Below are 15977 nucleotides of genomic sequence, written 5' to 3'. Positions count from 1 at the left end.
TCATCCATGCATCTTAGATTGTTCTGCCCCCCCTTTCTAATTAGTGAGCATGCAACCAGCCTATTGAGCATGAACCTCAGTCAGAGGTTCAATGGATTTTATTTAAGTCTTATCTTCTCTCTGTCCTATGACTGAACTCAGAGGTTCCAGAACATTTTTTTAGCCATATCAGATAGATATCCCCTTCTCAGGACTGTGTGTGAGAGAAGGATAGAGGGATTGGAGGGAGAAGGAAAAAAGAGGGGGAGTATGTTTGTGTATGTGATCTAGGATACCTGTGGTTTCTGTATTCCCCTCTAAGATACTATCCTGGGAGGGATCCCATTAAAATTCCTCAGCCTGGATCCTGTTCTCTTCTTTATTTCTTTGAATCACCAATTCCCAGGGAACTGGTTTCAATCTTCTGTCCTTTATATATAACCCTAACAGAGTTTAAGGAATTAATATGTGGGGCAATTGTTATTCGTACTATCTCTATACATTATTCCAAGAGTGCTTTTCTACTTCATTTTCCCAGATCAAAACATAACTCAGCATCGTTTCCCCGATAGACAGTTACTCTGAACTTGGAAAAAATGTATTGTATTCTTATTTGGGTTTAACATTGACTGCGTGTTTTCTCTAGGAGTATGGATATTGCAAGTGTGCCTCCCTTTCCTAAATTCTTTTAGTTCTGGCTAAGTCTCTACTTCCCCAGGCTGAGGGGTAGTTCATTTTTATTGTGGCTCCTGTTCAGGTGTACTTTAACTAGTAATGTTAGTAGCTCTTTACTGATTAGAAGTAGCAATACATATTAAGTGACAGTCTTTAAAAATTGTGCAGATTAAATATTAATTTATGGAGATGTTTGGTTTTTGAGTTTGGTACTTCAGAATTCTATCTTCAGTGGTCTTTCAGAGAGCTGAGCAAAGTGATAGCTAATTGTCTACCAAAGAGGGAGAACAGAAACCACTTGGCTGTAGAAGCAGGTGGTGACAGTGGTATATTTGCCTCATCAGGATGTGAGTGGTCCCCAGGAGCTCTCCAATAAGGACATTCAGAGAAAAACACCAGCTCTTAAACCAGGAGGAGGGGAGGCATAAAGAAATTAAGTCTAATCTTAGATCTTTTTTTTTAGGAAGGGCCTGGGGAGTGGTCCACGTTGGAGGCAGAGACATTGATGAAAGATGATGAGATCTGTGGAACTAAAAACCCAACTCCTCATAAGATTTTGCTTGATACAAGATTTGAGTTGCCTTTTGGTGAGTTTATTGAACTGGACTTTGAAAACCATTTAATACGTTTTACCATATGGTTAACAATTGTTTGCTAGTCTCATTACTGTATTTTTTGTTTTGTCATCTATCTCCTTTGAGGGCATTTTGTCTTCTGCCCTAGTCCCTATAACACTACCCTAGGAATGGTGCAAACTGTAGAATGGTACTCAGTAAAGAATCCACACTAAGTACATTCTCTTCAAGTCATTAGGTTTCTCTATTTTAATAACTTAGGAAATGCTTGTTAGAGAACATCAGTAATTTGTTCTTTTAATAATTTAACATTCATTGGCTTAAAGTGAATATATACCTTGTGATTTGTCAATTTAAATATTGAAATAGCATTGATAAATAGAAAAGTATTTGAAAATAATTTTTAAGTCAGAAAGACACATGCCGTATGATTTCACTCATATGTGGAATTTAAGAAACAAAATAGATGAACAGAGGGGAAATAAAGGAAAAATAAGATTAAAAACAGAGAGGGAGGCAAACCATAAGAGACTTCACTTTAGGAAACAAACTGAGGGTTGCTGGAGAGAGAGTGGGTGGGGAGATGGGGTAGTTGGTTGATGGGTATTAAGGAGGGCCCTTGATGTAATGAGCACTGGGTGTTATATGCAACTGAAGAATCATAAATTCTACCCCTAAACTAGTAATACACTAAATGTTAACTAAATTGAGTTTAAATAAATTAAAAACAATTTTTAGAAAACAAAAAAATACATATTCATGGCAAAAATAGGCTTTTAAAAAAATACATAGTTTTGCTGGAGAGTAGATCTGTGGAGCTCCACACACTGTTAGTCCATCTCTCATTTTATTTCATTTATTTATTCTTATCTTTTTATATTTATTTATTTATTTATTTATTTATTTATTTTTCATTCGTTCGTTCGTTCATTCATGAGACAGACACACGGAGAGGCAGAGACACAGACAGAGGGAGAAGTAGGCCCCATGCAGGAAGCCTGACATGGGACTTGATCCCAGGTCTCCAGGATCACACCCTGGGCTGAAGGCGGTGCTAAACCACTGAGCCACGCGGGCTGCCCTATTTGTTTTTATTTTAAGTAGGCTTCATGTCCATCATGGGGCTTGAATTCACAACCCTAGGATCAAGAGTTGCATGTTTCATCAACTGAGTCAACCAGGCGTCCCCTCCCCACCATTGCATTTTAAACAGATATTCCTCTCTTACAATACTGTATCACTTATATTGTGTCATTGGTGGCACATTTCTATCTAACATTTCTATCTAGATTTTGAGTTTCATGAGGGCTCTTGTGTACCTTATTTTGGTATCTTTAGAGTTTGCTTGGCATGTAATAGTGTCTGATAAACGGTTTTTTAAATTTTTTAAAATTTTGAAATTAATTTTTAAAAAATATTTATTCATGAGAGAGAGGCAGAGACATAAGCATGGCTCTCTGCCTCTCTCTAATCTCATGAATAAATAAATAAAAGTTTTAAAAAATAATAAAAAATAAAGAGTCCTTCTAAAGGAAGAATTTCAGCTTACAGTGTGCCATATTTTGGCAATGAAATTTTCTTTCGGATAATTCAGAAGCCCATGAAATATTTTATTCAGTTATATACCATTAACTTTTAAAAGTAGTAATGTGATTTTTTAAAAAGATTTTATTTATTTATTCATGAGAGACACAGAAAGAGAGTGGCAGAGACATAGGCAGAGGGAGAAGCAAGCTCCATGCATTGAGCCTGATGTGGGATTCAGTCGTGGAACTCCAGGATCATGCCCTGAGCCGAAGGCAGACACTTAACCACTGAGCCACCCAGGTGTCCCGTGATTTTTTTATTATGTTCAAAGTTTAGAAAATACAGGTATGCAAAAAAAAAAAAAAACAACATTAAAATATGATCTCACGAACTGGAGATTTTTTTAATGTGTTGATATGTTTCTTTTATTTAAAATTTCTATTTATTTATTTATTTATTTATTTATTTATTTATTTATTTATTTATTTGAGATAGGGGCAGAGGGGCAGAGAGAGAGGCAAAGAGAATCTCAAGCAGACTCCACGCTGAGTGCATCATAGGGCTTGCTTTCATGACCCTGAGATCATGAGCTGAGCTGAAACTAAGAGTTAGATGCTTAACCACCTGTACCATTGAGGCACCCCTGATATGTTTCTTTATTTTTTTATGCACTTAATAGTTATTCCTATAAAATAGTACAAATATATTATATTTTAACTTGTTTTACTCACTAATTACATAGTTAAATAATTGCTCACAAAATAAATGCTATTCTTCTATAATACTTTTCGTGGTTGATTTTATTTTATTGTATGAACTTATAATAATAATAACATTTGTTGGCCGATTACTGTGTGCCAGTATGTATATCACTAAACATTTTTACGTAGTATCTCATATAATTCTCATTTCAATCCTTCGAGGTAGATCCAACTATCATCTGATTAGAGACGAGGAAATGGAGGCACAGAGTATTTAAATCTTTTGCCCAAGATCACATAGCTAGTAAGTAGGAAAGTGAGGATTTAAACTTGAATGATTTGGCTTTGGAAACTGGGCTTTTAATTTAAACTATAATACATTTAACCATTTTTCTTGCTGTGGATTTTGATTGTTCAAAGTTTGTACTGTTATAAATAGTACTGCAAGGGGAACCTGGGTGGCTCAGTCAGTTAAACGTCTGCCTTCATTGACCTTAGTCTCAGGTCATGATTCTAGGGTCCTGGGATGGAGCCCTGCCACCAGCTCCCTGCTCAGCTGGTACTCAGCCCAACCTTGTGTGTGGGCTTACATGCTCTCTCTTCTCAAAGAAAATCTTTTTGGAAAAAAATAGTACTACAAGAAACATCCTTGTAGCTCCACATTTAAAAAAAAAAAAACTATTTTGAGGATTGAGGCAATATAATACATGCACAATGGTCTTTTTTTTTTTTTTAAGTTACCCATTGGGGAAAAAAATTAAGTCTTCCTCACAAATATGTTCTCTTCCCTATAGACTACCATGATTAGTACTTTCTTGTGTATCTTTTCAGTCAATTTTTGAATATATAAGTACATATATAAATTCTAACCTTTAAATTTATTTATTTATTTACTTTTAAAAATATTTTATTTATTTGAGAGTGAAAGAGAGCGTAGCGTGCAAGCACATGAGCAGGGGGAAGGGGCCGAACAGAGGGAGAAGCAGACTCCCCACTGAGCAGAGAGCCATGACCTGAGCCAGTGCTTAACTGATTGAGCCACCAGGTGCCCCAACCTCTTTTTAAAATACAGTAGTAGGATATTTGTTGTATCTTGCTATTTTCCACTTAATAATGTACCTTAAGAATCATTCTACATCAGAACATATAAACAGCCCTTCTTCCCCCGTCATTTCTTTTTAATAAGTGCAGAATACACATTTTGTGGATGAGGTAGAGTTATATAAATTAGGTTATCCATTACTTGAAGGTTTTATTACAAAACACGAAGATATTGGCACCAGTTGGTGAAAAGCTGTTTGAGGGGAAGGAGGTGAAATTTTGGATTAGAGGGATAAAGGAGAGGGGCTGAATTTGATTTCTTCATGTGGACTACTGGAAAGTCTGTTTAAATGTCTCCAAAGTTGATCTGATCCATATATTGCCTCACTGTTGTATTAGGTATATGGAATATACTTGATTTTTTTTTTTTACTTGATGTTTTTAGAAGTGGGTTTTTTTTTTTTTTTAAGTTACAGTCAGTCTTAAACATATAGAAATGAGGATGTACTATAATTTTTTTCTTGACTCCTTTTTTTTATTGTAGTAAAATCACATAACATAAAATTAACTGTCTTAATCATTAAGTGTAATGTTCACTGATATTAACACATTTATGATGTGCAACTGTCACTGCCATTCACATCCATAACTCTTTTGATCATGTAAAACTGGAACTCTATACCCATTAAACTAACTTCCCCATTCTCCCCTCTCCCTGTTCCAACCCCTGGCAATCACCATTTTACATTCTGTCTCAGATTTTAACTGCTCTAAGTATTTCTTGTAGGTGGGATCATATAGTACTTGTCCTTTTGTAACAGGTTTATTTCATTTAGTGTAAGTTCCTCAAGGTTCATTCATGTTGTGGCATGTGTCCTTTTCAAGGCCGAGTCATATTCCATTGTATGTATATACTACATTTTGCTTATCCTTTCATTCATTAATGGGCAATTGAGTTGCTCCCACATTTTAGCTATTGTGAATAATGCTGCTATGAACTTAGGTCTACAAGTAACTCTCTGAGATTCTGCTTTCAATTCTTTTGTGTATATACTGAGAAATGGAATTGCTAGATCATATAGTAATTCCATTTTTAATTTCTTAAAGATTCGCCATGCTGTTTTTCATAGTGGCTTATCATTTTATACTCGCATTAACCATATACAAGGGTTCCAGTTTCTCCACATCCTCATCAACATTTGTTATTTTCTCTTTTTTTAGAGTGGCCATCCTAATGGGTGTAAAGTAGAAGCTCATTGTAGTCTTGATTTGTATTTTTCCTAATAATCAGTGATATTGAGTGTCTTTTCATGTGCTTATTGGCTGCTTTTTTAAAAGATTTTATTTATTCATTCATAAGAGAGAGAGAGAGAGAGGCAGAGAGAGAGAGAGGCAGAGACACAGGTAGAAGGAGAAGCAGGCTCCATGCAAGGAACCCAGGTGGGACTCGATCCCCAGGTCTCCAGGATATGCCCTGGGCTGAAGGCGGTGCTAAATCGCTGAGCCACTTGGGCTACCCCTTATTGGCTATTCGTATATCTTCTTTGGAGAAATGTCCATCAAGTCCTTTGTGATTTTTGAATTGAGTTTTTGTTTTATTGTCCTTAAGTTTTAGGAGTTCTCTATCATTGTAGGCATTAATTCCTTATCAGATACATTTTGTAAATATTTTTTCCCATTCTATGGGTTATTTTTTTGTTCTGTTGATACTATCTTTTGATGCAGAAAATTTTATTTTCATGAAGTCTTGTTTGTCCGTTTTTTTCTGTTGTGACCTGTACCTTTGGTGTTCTAAGAGATCAGTGCCAAATCCATAGTTATGCAGCTTTTGCCCTATGTTTTCTTTTAAGAATTTTATAGTTTTAGGTATTAAATTTAGGTCTTGATTGATTTTGAATTAATCTTTCTCTGTGGTATTAGGTAGAAGTCCAACTTCATTCTTTTGCATCTGGATATCCAGTTTTCCTAACACCATTTGTTGAAAGACATTTTGCCCTATTAAATGTTCTTGGTACCCTTGTCAAAAAAATCATTTGACTGTGTATGTGAAGGTTTATTTCTGGGCTGTTTTATTGCTTTGTATGTCTGTGCCATGCTCTTTTGATTACTATAGTTTTGTAGTAAGTTTTGAAATTAGGAAATTTGGGTCCTCCAGTTTTGTTCTTCCTTTTCAAGATTGTTTTAGCTATTTGGGATTACTGAGATTCTGTATGAATTTTAGAATGAGGTTTTCTTTCCTTTCTTTTTTCTTTTTCCAGTTAATGGGTAACTTTATTTTCTTTTTCTTTTCAAAATTTTATTTTAAATTCTGGTTAGTTAACATACACTGCAATATTGGTTTCAGGAGTAGAATTCAGTGATTCACCAGTTACTTAAAACACCCAGTGCTCCTCATAACAAGTGCCCTCCTAATGTCCATCATCTGTCTGGCCCATCCCCCACCCACATCCTTCCATCAACCCTCAGTTCTCTATCTTTCAGAGTCTCTTATGGTTTGTTCCCTTCTTTCTTTTATTTTTCCTTCGCATATGTTCATCTTAAATTCCACAGATGAGTGAAATGATGTGGTATTTGTCTTTCTCTAACTTATTTTGCTTAGCATAATATACTCTAGCTCCATCCACATTGTAGCAAATGGCAAGACTTCATTCTTTTTTATTATTTTAAAAATTATTTTTATTTTTGAAGGAGAGAGAACGTATACATGTATGTGAGTTGGGTGGGTGGGTGGGGGGTAAGAGGCAGAGGGAGAGAGAATCTTAAGCAGACTCCATGCCTAGCTCAGAGCCCAACCCTGAGATCATGACCTGAGCCGAAATCAAGAGGTGGATGCTTAACTGACTGAGCCACCCAGGTGCCCCAAGATTACATTCTGTTTGATGGCTGGGTAATATTCCATTGTATAATGGAATATTCCATTACACACACACACACACACACACACACCACATCTTCTTTTCCCATAGAATGAGACTTCCTATGTCTGCAAAAAAACAGATTTTGATAGCGATGCATTATGTAAATCATACTGGGTAGTGTTGACATTTTAACAATATTAAGTGTCCTAATCCAATGGAAATAATAGTACATTACTTTGTTTTCTGTGAAGATTCAAGATCATGTTTATGGCAAGAATCAAGTCACCAGTAAAATTAGTCCGTTACTTTCTAATTTTGATTATTTGATGGAAAAAGGATTATTGACCCACAAACAAATTAATAATCTAGTAACATAGTTTCTTCTTTTTTGTGGTAGATATCCCAGAGGAGGAAGCCAGATATTGGACCTACAAATTGGAACAAATCAATGTCTTGGAAGCTGACAGTGAGGTAGGAATTGCCTTGTGATACAGAGAGATGGAGAAAATTTCTTTCTAGGATACTTTATAGTTTGTCAAGGGAGGGGCCCAGAAACATGTTGAAAAATGGAAGAATTAAAAAAAAAAACGAAAAATGAAAGAGTTTAAGCTACATTAAAGAACAAAGGGAGCTGGAAGGAATCATTCATTAGAAAGATCTAACTCCCACTTTTTCTATTTTTCTCATTGTCCCCCATAAATGGCTGAGTTGGCTTTTAGTCTGGCTCTAGTAAGTGAGAACTTATACTAGGGAAACTGTCCTCTTGTTACACAGATGGCATTTCTTCCAATTCCCAGATTTTTGGATAAACAATTGACCCTTGAACAACAGGAATTTGAACTGTGTGGGTGCACTTACAGATTTTTTTTTTCTGATAAATGCAGTATAATTCTGTAAATGTATTTACTCTTATGATTTTAACTTTTTTTCTCTAGCTTATAAGAATGTAGTATGTAATATATAAAACATACAAAATATGCTTTAATTGACTGTTTATTGGTAAAGCTTCCCGTCCACAGTAGGCTATTAGTAGCTAGGTTTTTGGGGGATCAGAAGTTAATATGTGAACTTTTGTCTGTGTGGAAGGTCAATGCCACTAGTCCCCCATTGTTCAAGAGTCAACTGTAGGGGATCCCTGGGTGGTGCAGCGGTTTGGCACCTGCCTTTGGCCCAGGGCGCGATCCTGGAGACCCGGGATCGAATCCCACATCGGGCTCCCGGTGCATGGAGCCTGCTTCTCCCTCTGTCTGTGTCTCTGCCTCTTTCTCTCTCTCTCTCTGTGACTATCATAAATAAATTAAAAAAAAAAAAGAGTCAACTGTATATTGTTATTTGTATGTTCTTTTTAGGGATGCTTGGTCTATTAAATGCTTGGTCCTGTCTTATCTCCAGAGATAAATCTGGTGCACAGTAGGGAACTCAGTCTGGGCCATCAGCAATGGGGAATGTTTTTGTTACTGGTGGTGTAGGGAAAAGATCAGATTTTCATTTTTGGACATGTTGGGCTGTTACAAAATTGGTCTGATTATAAGGTAGAATTTGGAGTGCCAGCAAATATTTCAATGGAAATGTCTGATAAGCAACTTCATTAAAGAATATGAAGGTCAGGATTAGATAGGGTGAGGAGCTATAGGCATAGAGTTTGGATACATGAACATAAGTGCATTTGGAGTCAGCAAATACATTTTCTCTTTTTTTTTTTAGTGGTGTATCACCATGAATTATGGATTTTGATATCATTGATTTGTTTTTAATCCATTGAAGTCATTGTTCTTTTTGATACTAAAATCATCTCATCTTTGGCTAGTGGGATATTCAAGTTGGATTCTTTTTTTTTTTTTTTAAGATATTATTTATTTATTCATGAGAGAAACAGAGAGAGGCAGACACAGGCAGAGGGAGAAGAAGCAGGCTCCCTATGGGGAGCCTGATGTGGGACTAGATCCCAGGACCCTGAGATCACGCCGACCCAAAGGCAGACACTCAGCCGCTGAGCCACCCAGGCGACCCTCAAGTTGGATTCTGTGTGCTTTTTTTTTCCTGTTTTTATCATGTAAAAATTTTAAGGAGATATAAAAATAGAGGGAATAATAAAATGAAACTTGTACACTTACTCCTAAGATTCAGTAATTATCAAGATTTTGTCACATTTGGCTGCAAAATCATTTAAAAAACACAATGTAGAATCTTATCTTTTTATTCTCTGATGTGTATATAGCAGTTCCCATACACAGGAACCCCTTGGGTCAGACGCACTAAATTAAGACTAGCTTAGGGATCTCCCACTTGATAGAGTTGAATTGTACCACCATTTATTACTTTTCTTTTCTTTTTCTTTTTCATTTATTACTTTTCTTACTCATGGGCAATTAAATTTCACTAGTACAAATGTATGCAGTGAACATTTTTGAGTCTATTTTTCCATGTTTATGTATGAAAGATTCTTTGGGTATATACCCAGGAAGTAGAATTGCTTGGTTGTGGGGTATGCCCCGTTCAGTCATACTAGATATTGTAAATTGTTCTCCAAAATAACTCTACCAATTTATATTCCATTTTCCTGCTCCTCTGTATACTTACTGATACTTGATATTACCAGATTAAAAATTTTTGCTAATTTAATAAGTTTAAACCACTGTTGTTTTAATCTGTTTTTCTCTGTTTATTGATAACATTCATTCATTCATTTATTTGACAAATTACTTAGCAAACACTAAATACCAGGCATTGTTTTAGATGCTTGATAAACATCAAAGGTTAAACAAAGAGCCCTGTTCTCATAGATCAAATAGGAGGAGGCAGACAATAAGTAGGATCGTAATAAATATAGTAAGTGTTAAAGTTTGAGAAGTGCTATGGGAGGAAACCTGTTTTCTCCAGGTAGTTTTGCATTTTTTTTGTTAGATATTCATTCCTAATCATGGTATTCTAAAAAAATTACATTTTCTAATAGTTCATTGTTGTTATAAGGCAAAGCTTTGTTGCTCATTTTTAGTATTGATCTTATTCAGCAATTTAAAAAATTTAATTACAGTATAATTTTAATTACAGCATTATATTAGTTTCAAGTGTACAATATAGTGATTGAACAGTTCTCTGTATTACTCAGTGCTCATCACGATAAGTGTACTCTTAATCCCCTTCATCCTAGTTTATCTCCCCTACCTCTGATAACTATCAGTTTGTTCTCTATGTTTAAGAATCTGGTTTTTGGTTTGTCTCTTTTTTTATTGTTGTTCATTTGTTTCTTAAATTCCACATATGAGTGAAGTTGTATGATATCTGTCTTTTACTGACTTATTTCACTTATTAATATACTCTTTAGATCCATCCATGTTGTTGCAAGTGGCAAGATTTCATTATTTTCTGTGGCTGATTAATATCCCATTGTGTATATATACCACATCTTCTTTTTCCATTCATATATCCATGGACACTTGGGTTACTTCCATAATTTGACTATTGTAAATAATGCTGCTTTAAACATAGGGGTACATACATCCTTTCAAATTAGTGTTTTTATACATTTGGGTGAATATCTAATAGTGGAATTACTGGATCATATGGTAGTTCTGTTTTTAACTTTTTGGGAACCTCTATACTGTTTTCCACAATGGTTACACCAGTTTACATTCCCACCAGCAGTGGGATCTGTCTTTTATTCCTTATTGGAATTAGTAATAGCAGTATCTACCTCTGATACTTGTATCATAGTTTATTGCTTATAAAGTATTTCACAAATAAAAGTGTATTTACATATAAAAAGTGTTTTGTGTTTTGGATTCAACTACCTGTAGTGCCCTGTACCATTAATACTCCTATGTAAGCTGCCATAAACTTTTGTCCGGATTATTGCAGTAATTAGTCTTTCCCTCTTGTTCCCTATAGTTTATCTCACACAGCAGTAGGACTTTTTTTTTGTATATATTTTTTTATTGGAGTTCGATTTGCCAAAATATAGCATAACAGTGCTCATCCCGTCAAGTGTCCCCCTCAGTGCCTGTCACCCAGTAACCCCATCCCCCCGCCCACCTCCCTTTCTACCACCCCTTGTTTGTTTCCCATTGTTAGGAGTCTCTCATGTTCTGTCACCCTCTCTGATATTTCCCACTCATTTTCTCTCCTTTCCCCTTTAATCCGTTTCACTTTTTTATATTCCCCAAATCCAATGAGACCATATAATGTTTGTCCTTCTCCAATTGACTTACTTCACTCAGCACAATACCCTCCAGTTCCATCCACGTTGAAGCAAATGGTGGGTATTTGTCATTTCTAATGGCTGAGTAATATTCCATTGTATACATAAACCACATCTTCTTTATCCATTCATCTTTCAATGGACACCGAGGCTCCTTCCACAGTTTGGCTATTGTGGACATTGAGCAGCAGGACTTTTAAAGTGTAGTCAAGTCATATCTCTCTTGGGTTTAAAAGCATAAATGGCTTCCTTTGGGGTGCCTGGATTCCTCAGTCAGTTGGGCAGTTGGATGTCTGCCTTTGGCTCGGCTCATGATCTCAGGGTCTTGGGATCCACCGCATTGGGCTCCCTACTCAGTGGGGAGTCTGCTTCTCCCTTTCCCTCTCCCTCTGTGGCTCTTCCTGCTTGTGCTCTCTCTGTCTGTCAAATAAATAAAATTTTAAAAAAATTATAAATGACTTCCCAGTACACTAGAATAAAGTTCAGACTCCTTACCATGACCTCTGTCAAGGCCTTTGTGTATAATGGGGTATTCAAGAGGTATCTGTTGAATGAGTGGCTCATTCATTGGCAGTGTTAGAGTGCTCTGTCTTGCCTAGTACATCAGAGTGTAGTAATAAGTGACAGAGTCAGGATGAGAACTCCAGATCTCATGTTTACAAATTGCTGGACCAAATTATATTTTTTGAATCCTCCAATAGGCTCTGAATCAAACTATTTTTCAGACTGTATACCTGTGTTAACTTTTTCTTTCTTTTTTTCCTTTTATTTATTTATTCATGAAAGACACACAGAGAGAGGCAGAGATATAGGCAGAGGGAGAAGCAGGCTTCCTGCAAGGAGCCCAATGTGGGACTGGATCCTGGATCCTGGGACCATGCCCTGAGCCAAAGGCAGACGCTCAACCGCTGAACCACCCAGACATCCCAAGCCACCCAGGCGCCCCTGTTGTTGTTGTTCTTTTTTAAATTTAAATTTAGGCTGAGGGAGAAGCAGGCTCCCTGTGGGGAGCTCCATGTAGGACTCGATCCCAGAACCTTGGGATCATGACCGGAGCCAGAGGCAGATGCTCAACCACTGAGCCATTCAGGCACCCCTGTGTTAACTTGTTTACCTGCTCATCCTTAAGACTTGCATTTAGTTCTGATCTCTCTCTCTTTTTTTTTAAGATTTTTTAAAAATTTATTTATTCATGAGAAACAGAGAGAGAGAGAGAGAGGCAGAGACACAAGCAGAGGGAGAAGCAGGCTCCACGCAAGGAGCCCGATGTGGGACTCGATCCCCCGTCTCCAGGATCACACCCTGGGCTGCAGGTGGCGCTAAACCACTGCGCCACCAGGGCTGCCCAGTTCTGATCTCTTTTATAGAACTTTTTTTTTTTTTTTTTAATGGCTTCAGTAATCTGTTTTTATGGTTGTGATGGTGGTGTTGGGTTGGGGAGACTAGAGTATAAGTTGGAAGAGGACTCTAGTAGGTTTTAGATATTGTTTTATGTGTTTAAGTCATTTCCCTTCCCACATGACCTTGTGAGAGAAGTGCTATTACATTTTTAAAGATGAGAAAACTCACTTTTAGAGAGATTTTCAGTTCCATCACCCAAATGGAGAAATTTATACAAGATCCATAAGAAAACTCAGAGGACTGAGCTTCAAGCTTTCTAAGGCTCCTCTAAGCCTTCTACAGCTGCCTGGCAGAGCTGGTACATACCCAGGTGCCCTTGGTTGGAACAATCTCTGCTATCCTGCTTTAGCCTGTTGCATTGGGCAAAGGCCACATTTCATAGTCTGGCCTCTATGTCAGGGTCACGTAGGTGAATGAGCACGATGATCTGTTTCTGTTCAGTAAAAATTTAACTCTAGTCAAAAGCTAAACCTTTTACATATTGTTGTGATCCCCCCCCCCCCCCAACTTGGACCTCTTATCTGTGTTTTTTTTTTCTCCTTTCTGCTTCTAGTATTCTATTCAAGAAGAAAGCCAGAGGAAGCCATTGCCCACTGCTGCCGCCCAGTGTTGTAAGTGAGAAACTTGTCTCTGAATGTCCTTAATCACAGCTTTCTGTCAGTTCTCCAAACATGACTTTTTTGAGTTGGGGAGGTTGGAGATGTAAACAGAAGATATTCTGGAAGCACACCTATTCAAGTTTATATCTCCAGTGGTTATCTGACCATAGCTTTAGAAGAGTCCTTTTGATTTTGTGTGGCTGTAGGCAGGGCAATGATGCTCATCTTTTATCTCCATTTGCAAGCTGTTACCCATGGAGGAATGATTTTCCCCCCATTTTTTTTTTATTTTCCCCTAATTTTATCCCCTTTACCTGTTACTGTTCTTTAAAGCTCAGTTTAAATGTCAATATAATGTCATCCCTCCTGGGAAGTCTTCTTTCTGTTTCCTCCTTCCCCCAGGTCTAGGTTAGGTGTCTTTCTTCTGCTTCCATAGTATCCTGTACATACATTCATCATATAACCCCTTATACATTATAATCTATGTATATTTCTTTGACAAGAACACAAAGTTTTTAAAGGCATAGACATTCTTCCATTTTATTTCTAGCGTCTTTCTCAGTATCTGATACATAGTAATGTAAGCCTCAATGAAGTTTGATAAATGATTGAGAGAACTTGTCATTTCTCTTGAAATTAATTTATCCAGACTTCAAAAATTCATTCTTGAAAGGAGCTGTGTATTGTTGGTATATTTCTACCTTCTCAGTTTCTCTCAAAGTAGTCTGAGGTGACACTAACGAATTGACTTGGTATCTGTTGTCTTTACTTTTTCAACCTCTGGGAGCGTGTGTATGTTTTTCTTTTGTGTTACTATAGTTTTTCTGAACCAGATGCTAAACTCTTAACAACTGCTATTTGAAAGTTGTAGTTGTAGTTATTGTAGTAATACTGGTAAAAATAAGAGCCATAGTAACTAACATATCTTGGGGTCTTACAATATGCCAGATGCTGCTATTAGAACTAAAATTATGTACTGACTTATTTAATCTTCACAATAACCCTAAGACAGTTTTTACTGTTGTCCCATTTTTCAGATGAGGAAACTGAGGCATAAAGATACGGAGTAATTTGCCACAAATCATATAGGTAGTAGATAGTGGAGTAAATATCCTAACACAGACAACTTGATTCCATATCCTTTGCTTGCAACCATTGTAACCTTCATAGTGAAAAGGAAAACCTCCATTCATGGTTTGTAAATCCTATCAGTTGTCTTCCATTTTTATTTTTTATTTTTTATTTATTTTTTTTTTGTGCTTTAAAAAAAATGCTATTGCTTTATTCACTACCAGCAGGACTGGCCTGCACAGGGTGGTGGACACTGTGGGCTCAGGTCTGTGTAGGATGTGAGAAGGATGTGATGATTGGGAAGCTGTTTTGAAGGAAAGAGGTGGTCTGGAGGCCAGGCCCAGGAACCCCTCCGATTTACTTCCGGAAATGGGGAGACCTTGTAAAGGAGTCATGGCAAGCTATGGCCATGCCACCAATAAGATTAAGAAATTCTTGGAAATCCAGCTGCCCATCAGAGTTGAGGTCCAGTTTCTTCATCATGCGGTCAAGGACACCAGGGTCTTTCTGGTTCTTTGTGAAGGCAGCCAGTTCTGTATTCATGAAGGTTAGGAACTCTGTCTTGGAGAGTGTGCAGTTGTTACCCTCCTTTCCAGCAAACTTCTGGAAAACAGCAATCAGAGACTCGATGCACCGCTCAGTCTCCGTAGGGCTGGACATTTTTGCCATGTGTTCGCGGGACGGGCACGCAGCGGTCCGGCGGCGGCGGGGGAGCGCAGCGCTGGGAGCTGGGAGCTGGGAGCTGGGAGCTGGGGTTGTCTTCCATTTTATAGGCTACTTTCTTGATAAAAGTAAGACCAATGGCAGACTTCAACATATTTTCTTTCTTTAAAGAAAATTTTCTGTTTTTTTCTGACTTATTGCTCACTTTTTTTTCCCCTTTCCTTATAGATAGAACTTAGAATTTATCAAACATTTAGGGTCATAGGAGACCAGAAGAATCTGAATTGAAAACCAGGTTATAGGGGATCCCTGGGTGGCGCAGCGGTTTGGCGCCTGCCTTTGGCCCAGGGCGCGATCCTGGAGACCCAGGATCGAATCCCACATCAGGCTCCCGGTGCATGGAGCCTGCTTCTCCCTCCGCCTGTGTCTCTGCCTCTCTCTCTCTCTCTCTGTGACTATCATAAATAAATAAAAATTAAAAAAAAAAAAAACAGGTTATAAATTAAAATCTATAGGTCCTTTCCAGAATACATTGAAATGAGCTAATTTTGAACTTTTAAATCTTTATCTATCTATCTATCTATCTATCTATCTATCTATCTATCTATCTATTTATTTATTTTTGGGAGAGAGAGAGAGTGAGAACAAGACACAGAGGGAGAGAGAAAGAATCTTAAGCAGACTTCACA

General features: G+C 37.2%; 2 protein-coding genes across 9 annotated transcripts in view; one reads left to right on the top strand and one right to left on the bottom strand.

Moving 5' to 3' along the window:
* Window positions 1-15977, top strand: part of UNC13B (unc-13 homolog B) — a 231920-nt gene that overhangs the window by 70287 nt on the left and 145656 nt on the right. For 6 of the 8 annotated variants that reach the window (XM_041760956.1, XM_041760948.1, XM_041760950.1 and 3 more), the window contains exons 5-7: window positions 1118-1241; window positions 7754-7827; window positions 13509-13566. In XM_041760956.1, coding sequence (XP_041616890.1) covers window positions 1118-1241; window positions 7754-7827; window positions 13509-13566 — 256 coding nt within the window. The remainder of the gene's footprint in view (window positions 1-1117; window positions 1242-7753; window positions 7828-13508; window positions 13567-15977) is intronic. The other 2 variants (XM_041760955.1, XM_041760953.1) reach the window with 1 other exon arrangement.
* On the bottom strand, window positions 14792-15395 carry LOC121494479 (protein S100-A11-like). The gene has a single exon (XM_041760968.1). It carries the CDS (start codon window positions 15292-15294, stop codon window positions 14983-14985), a length of 312 nt encoding a protein of 103 aa, XP_041616902.1. The 5' UTR covers window positions 15295-15395; the 3' UTR covers window positions 14792-14982.

Source organism: Vulpes lagopus, chromosome 7, assembly GCF_018345385.1.
Source record: "Vulpes lagopus strain Blue_001 chromosome 7, ASM1834538v1, whole genome shotgun sequence".
NCBI classification, from domain to species: domain Eukaryota; kingdom Metazoa; phylum Chordata; class Mammalia; order Carnivora; family Canidae; genus Vulpes; species Vulpes lagopus.
The sequence above is the reverse complement of the archived record's forward strand: the minus strand, read 5'-3'. Positions and strand labels throughout refer to the sequence as shown.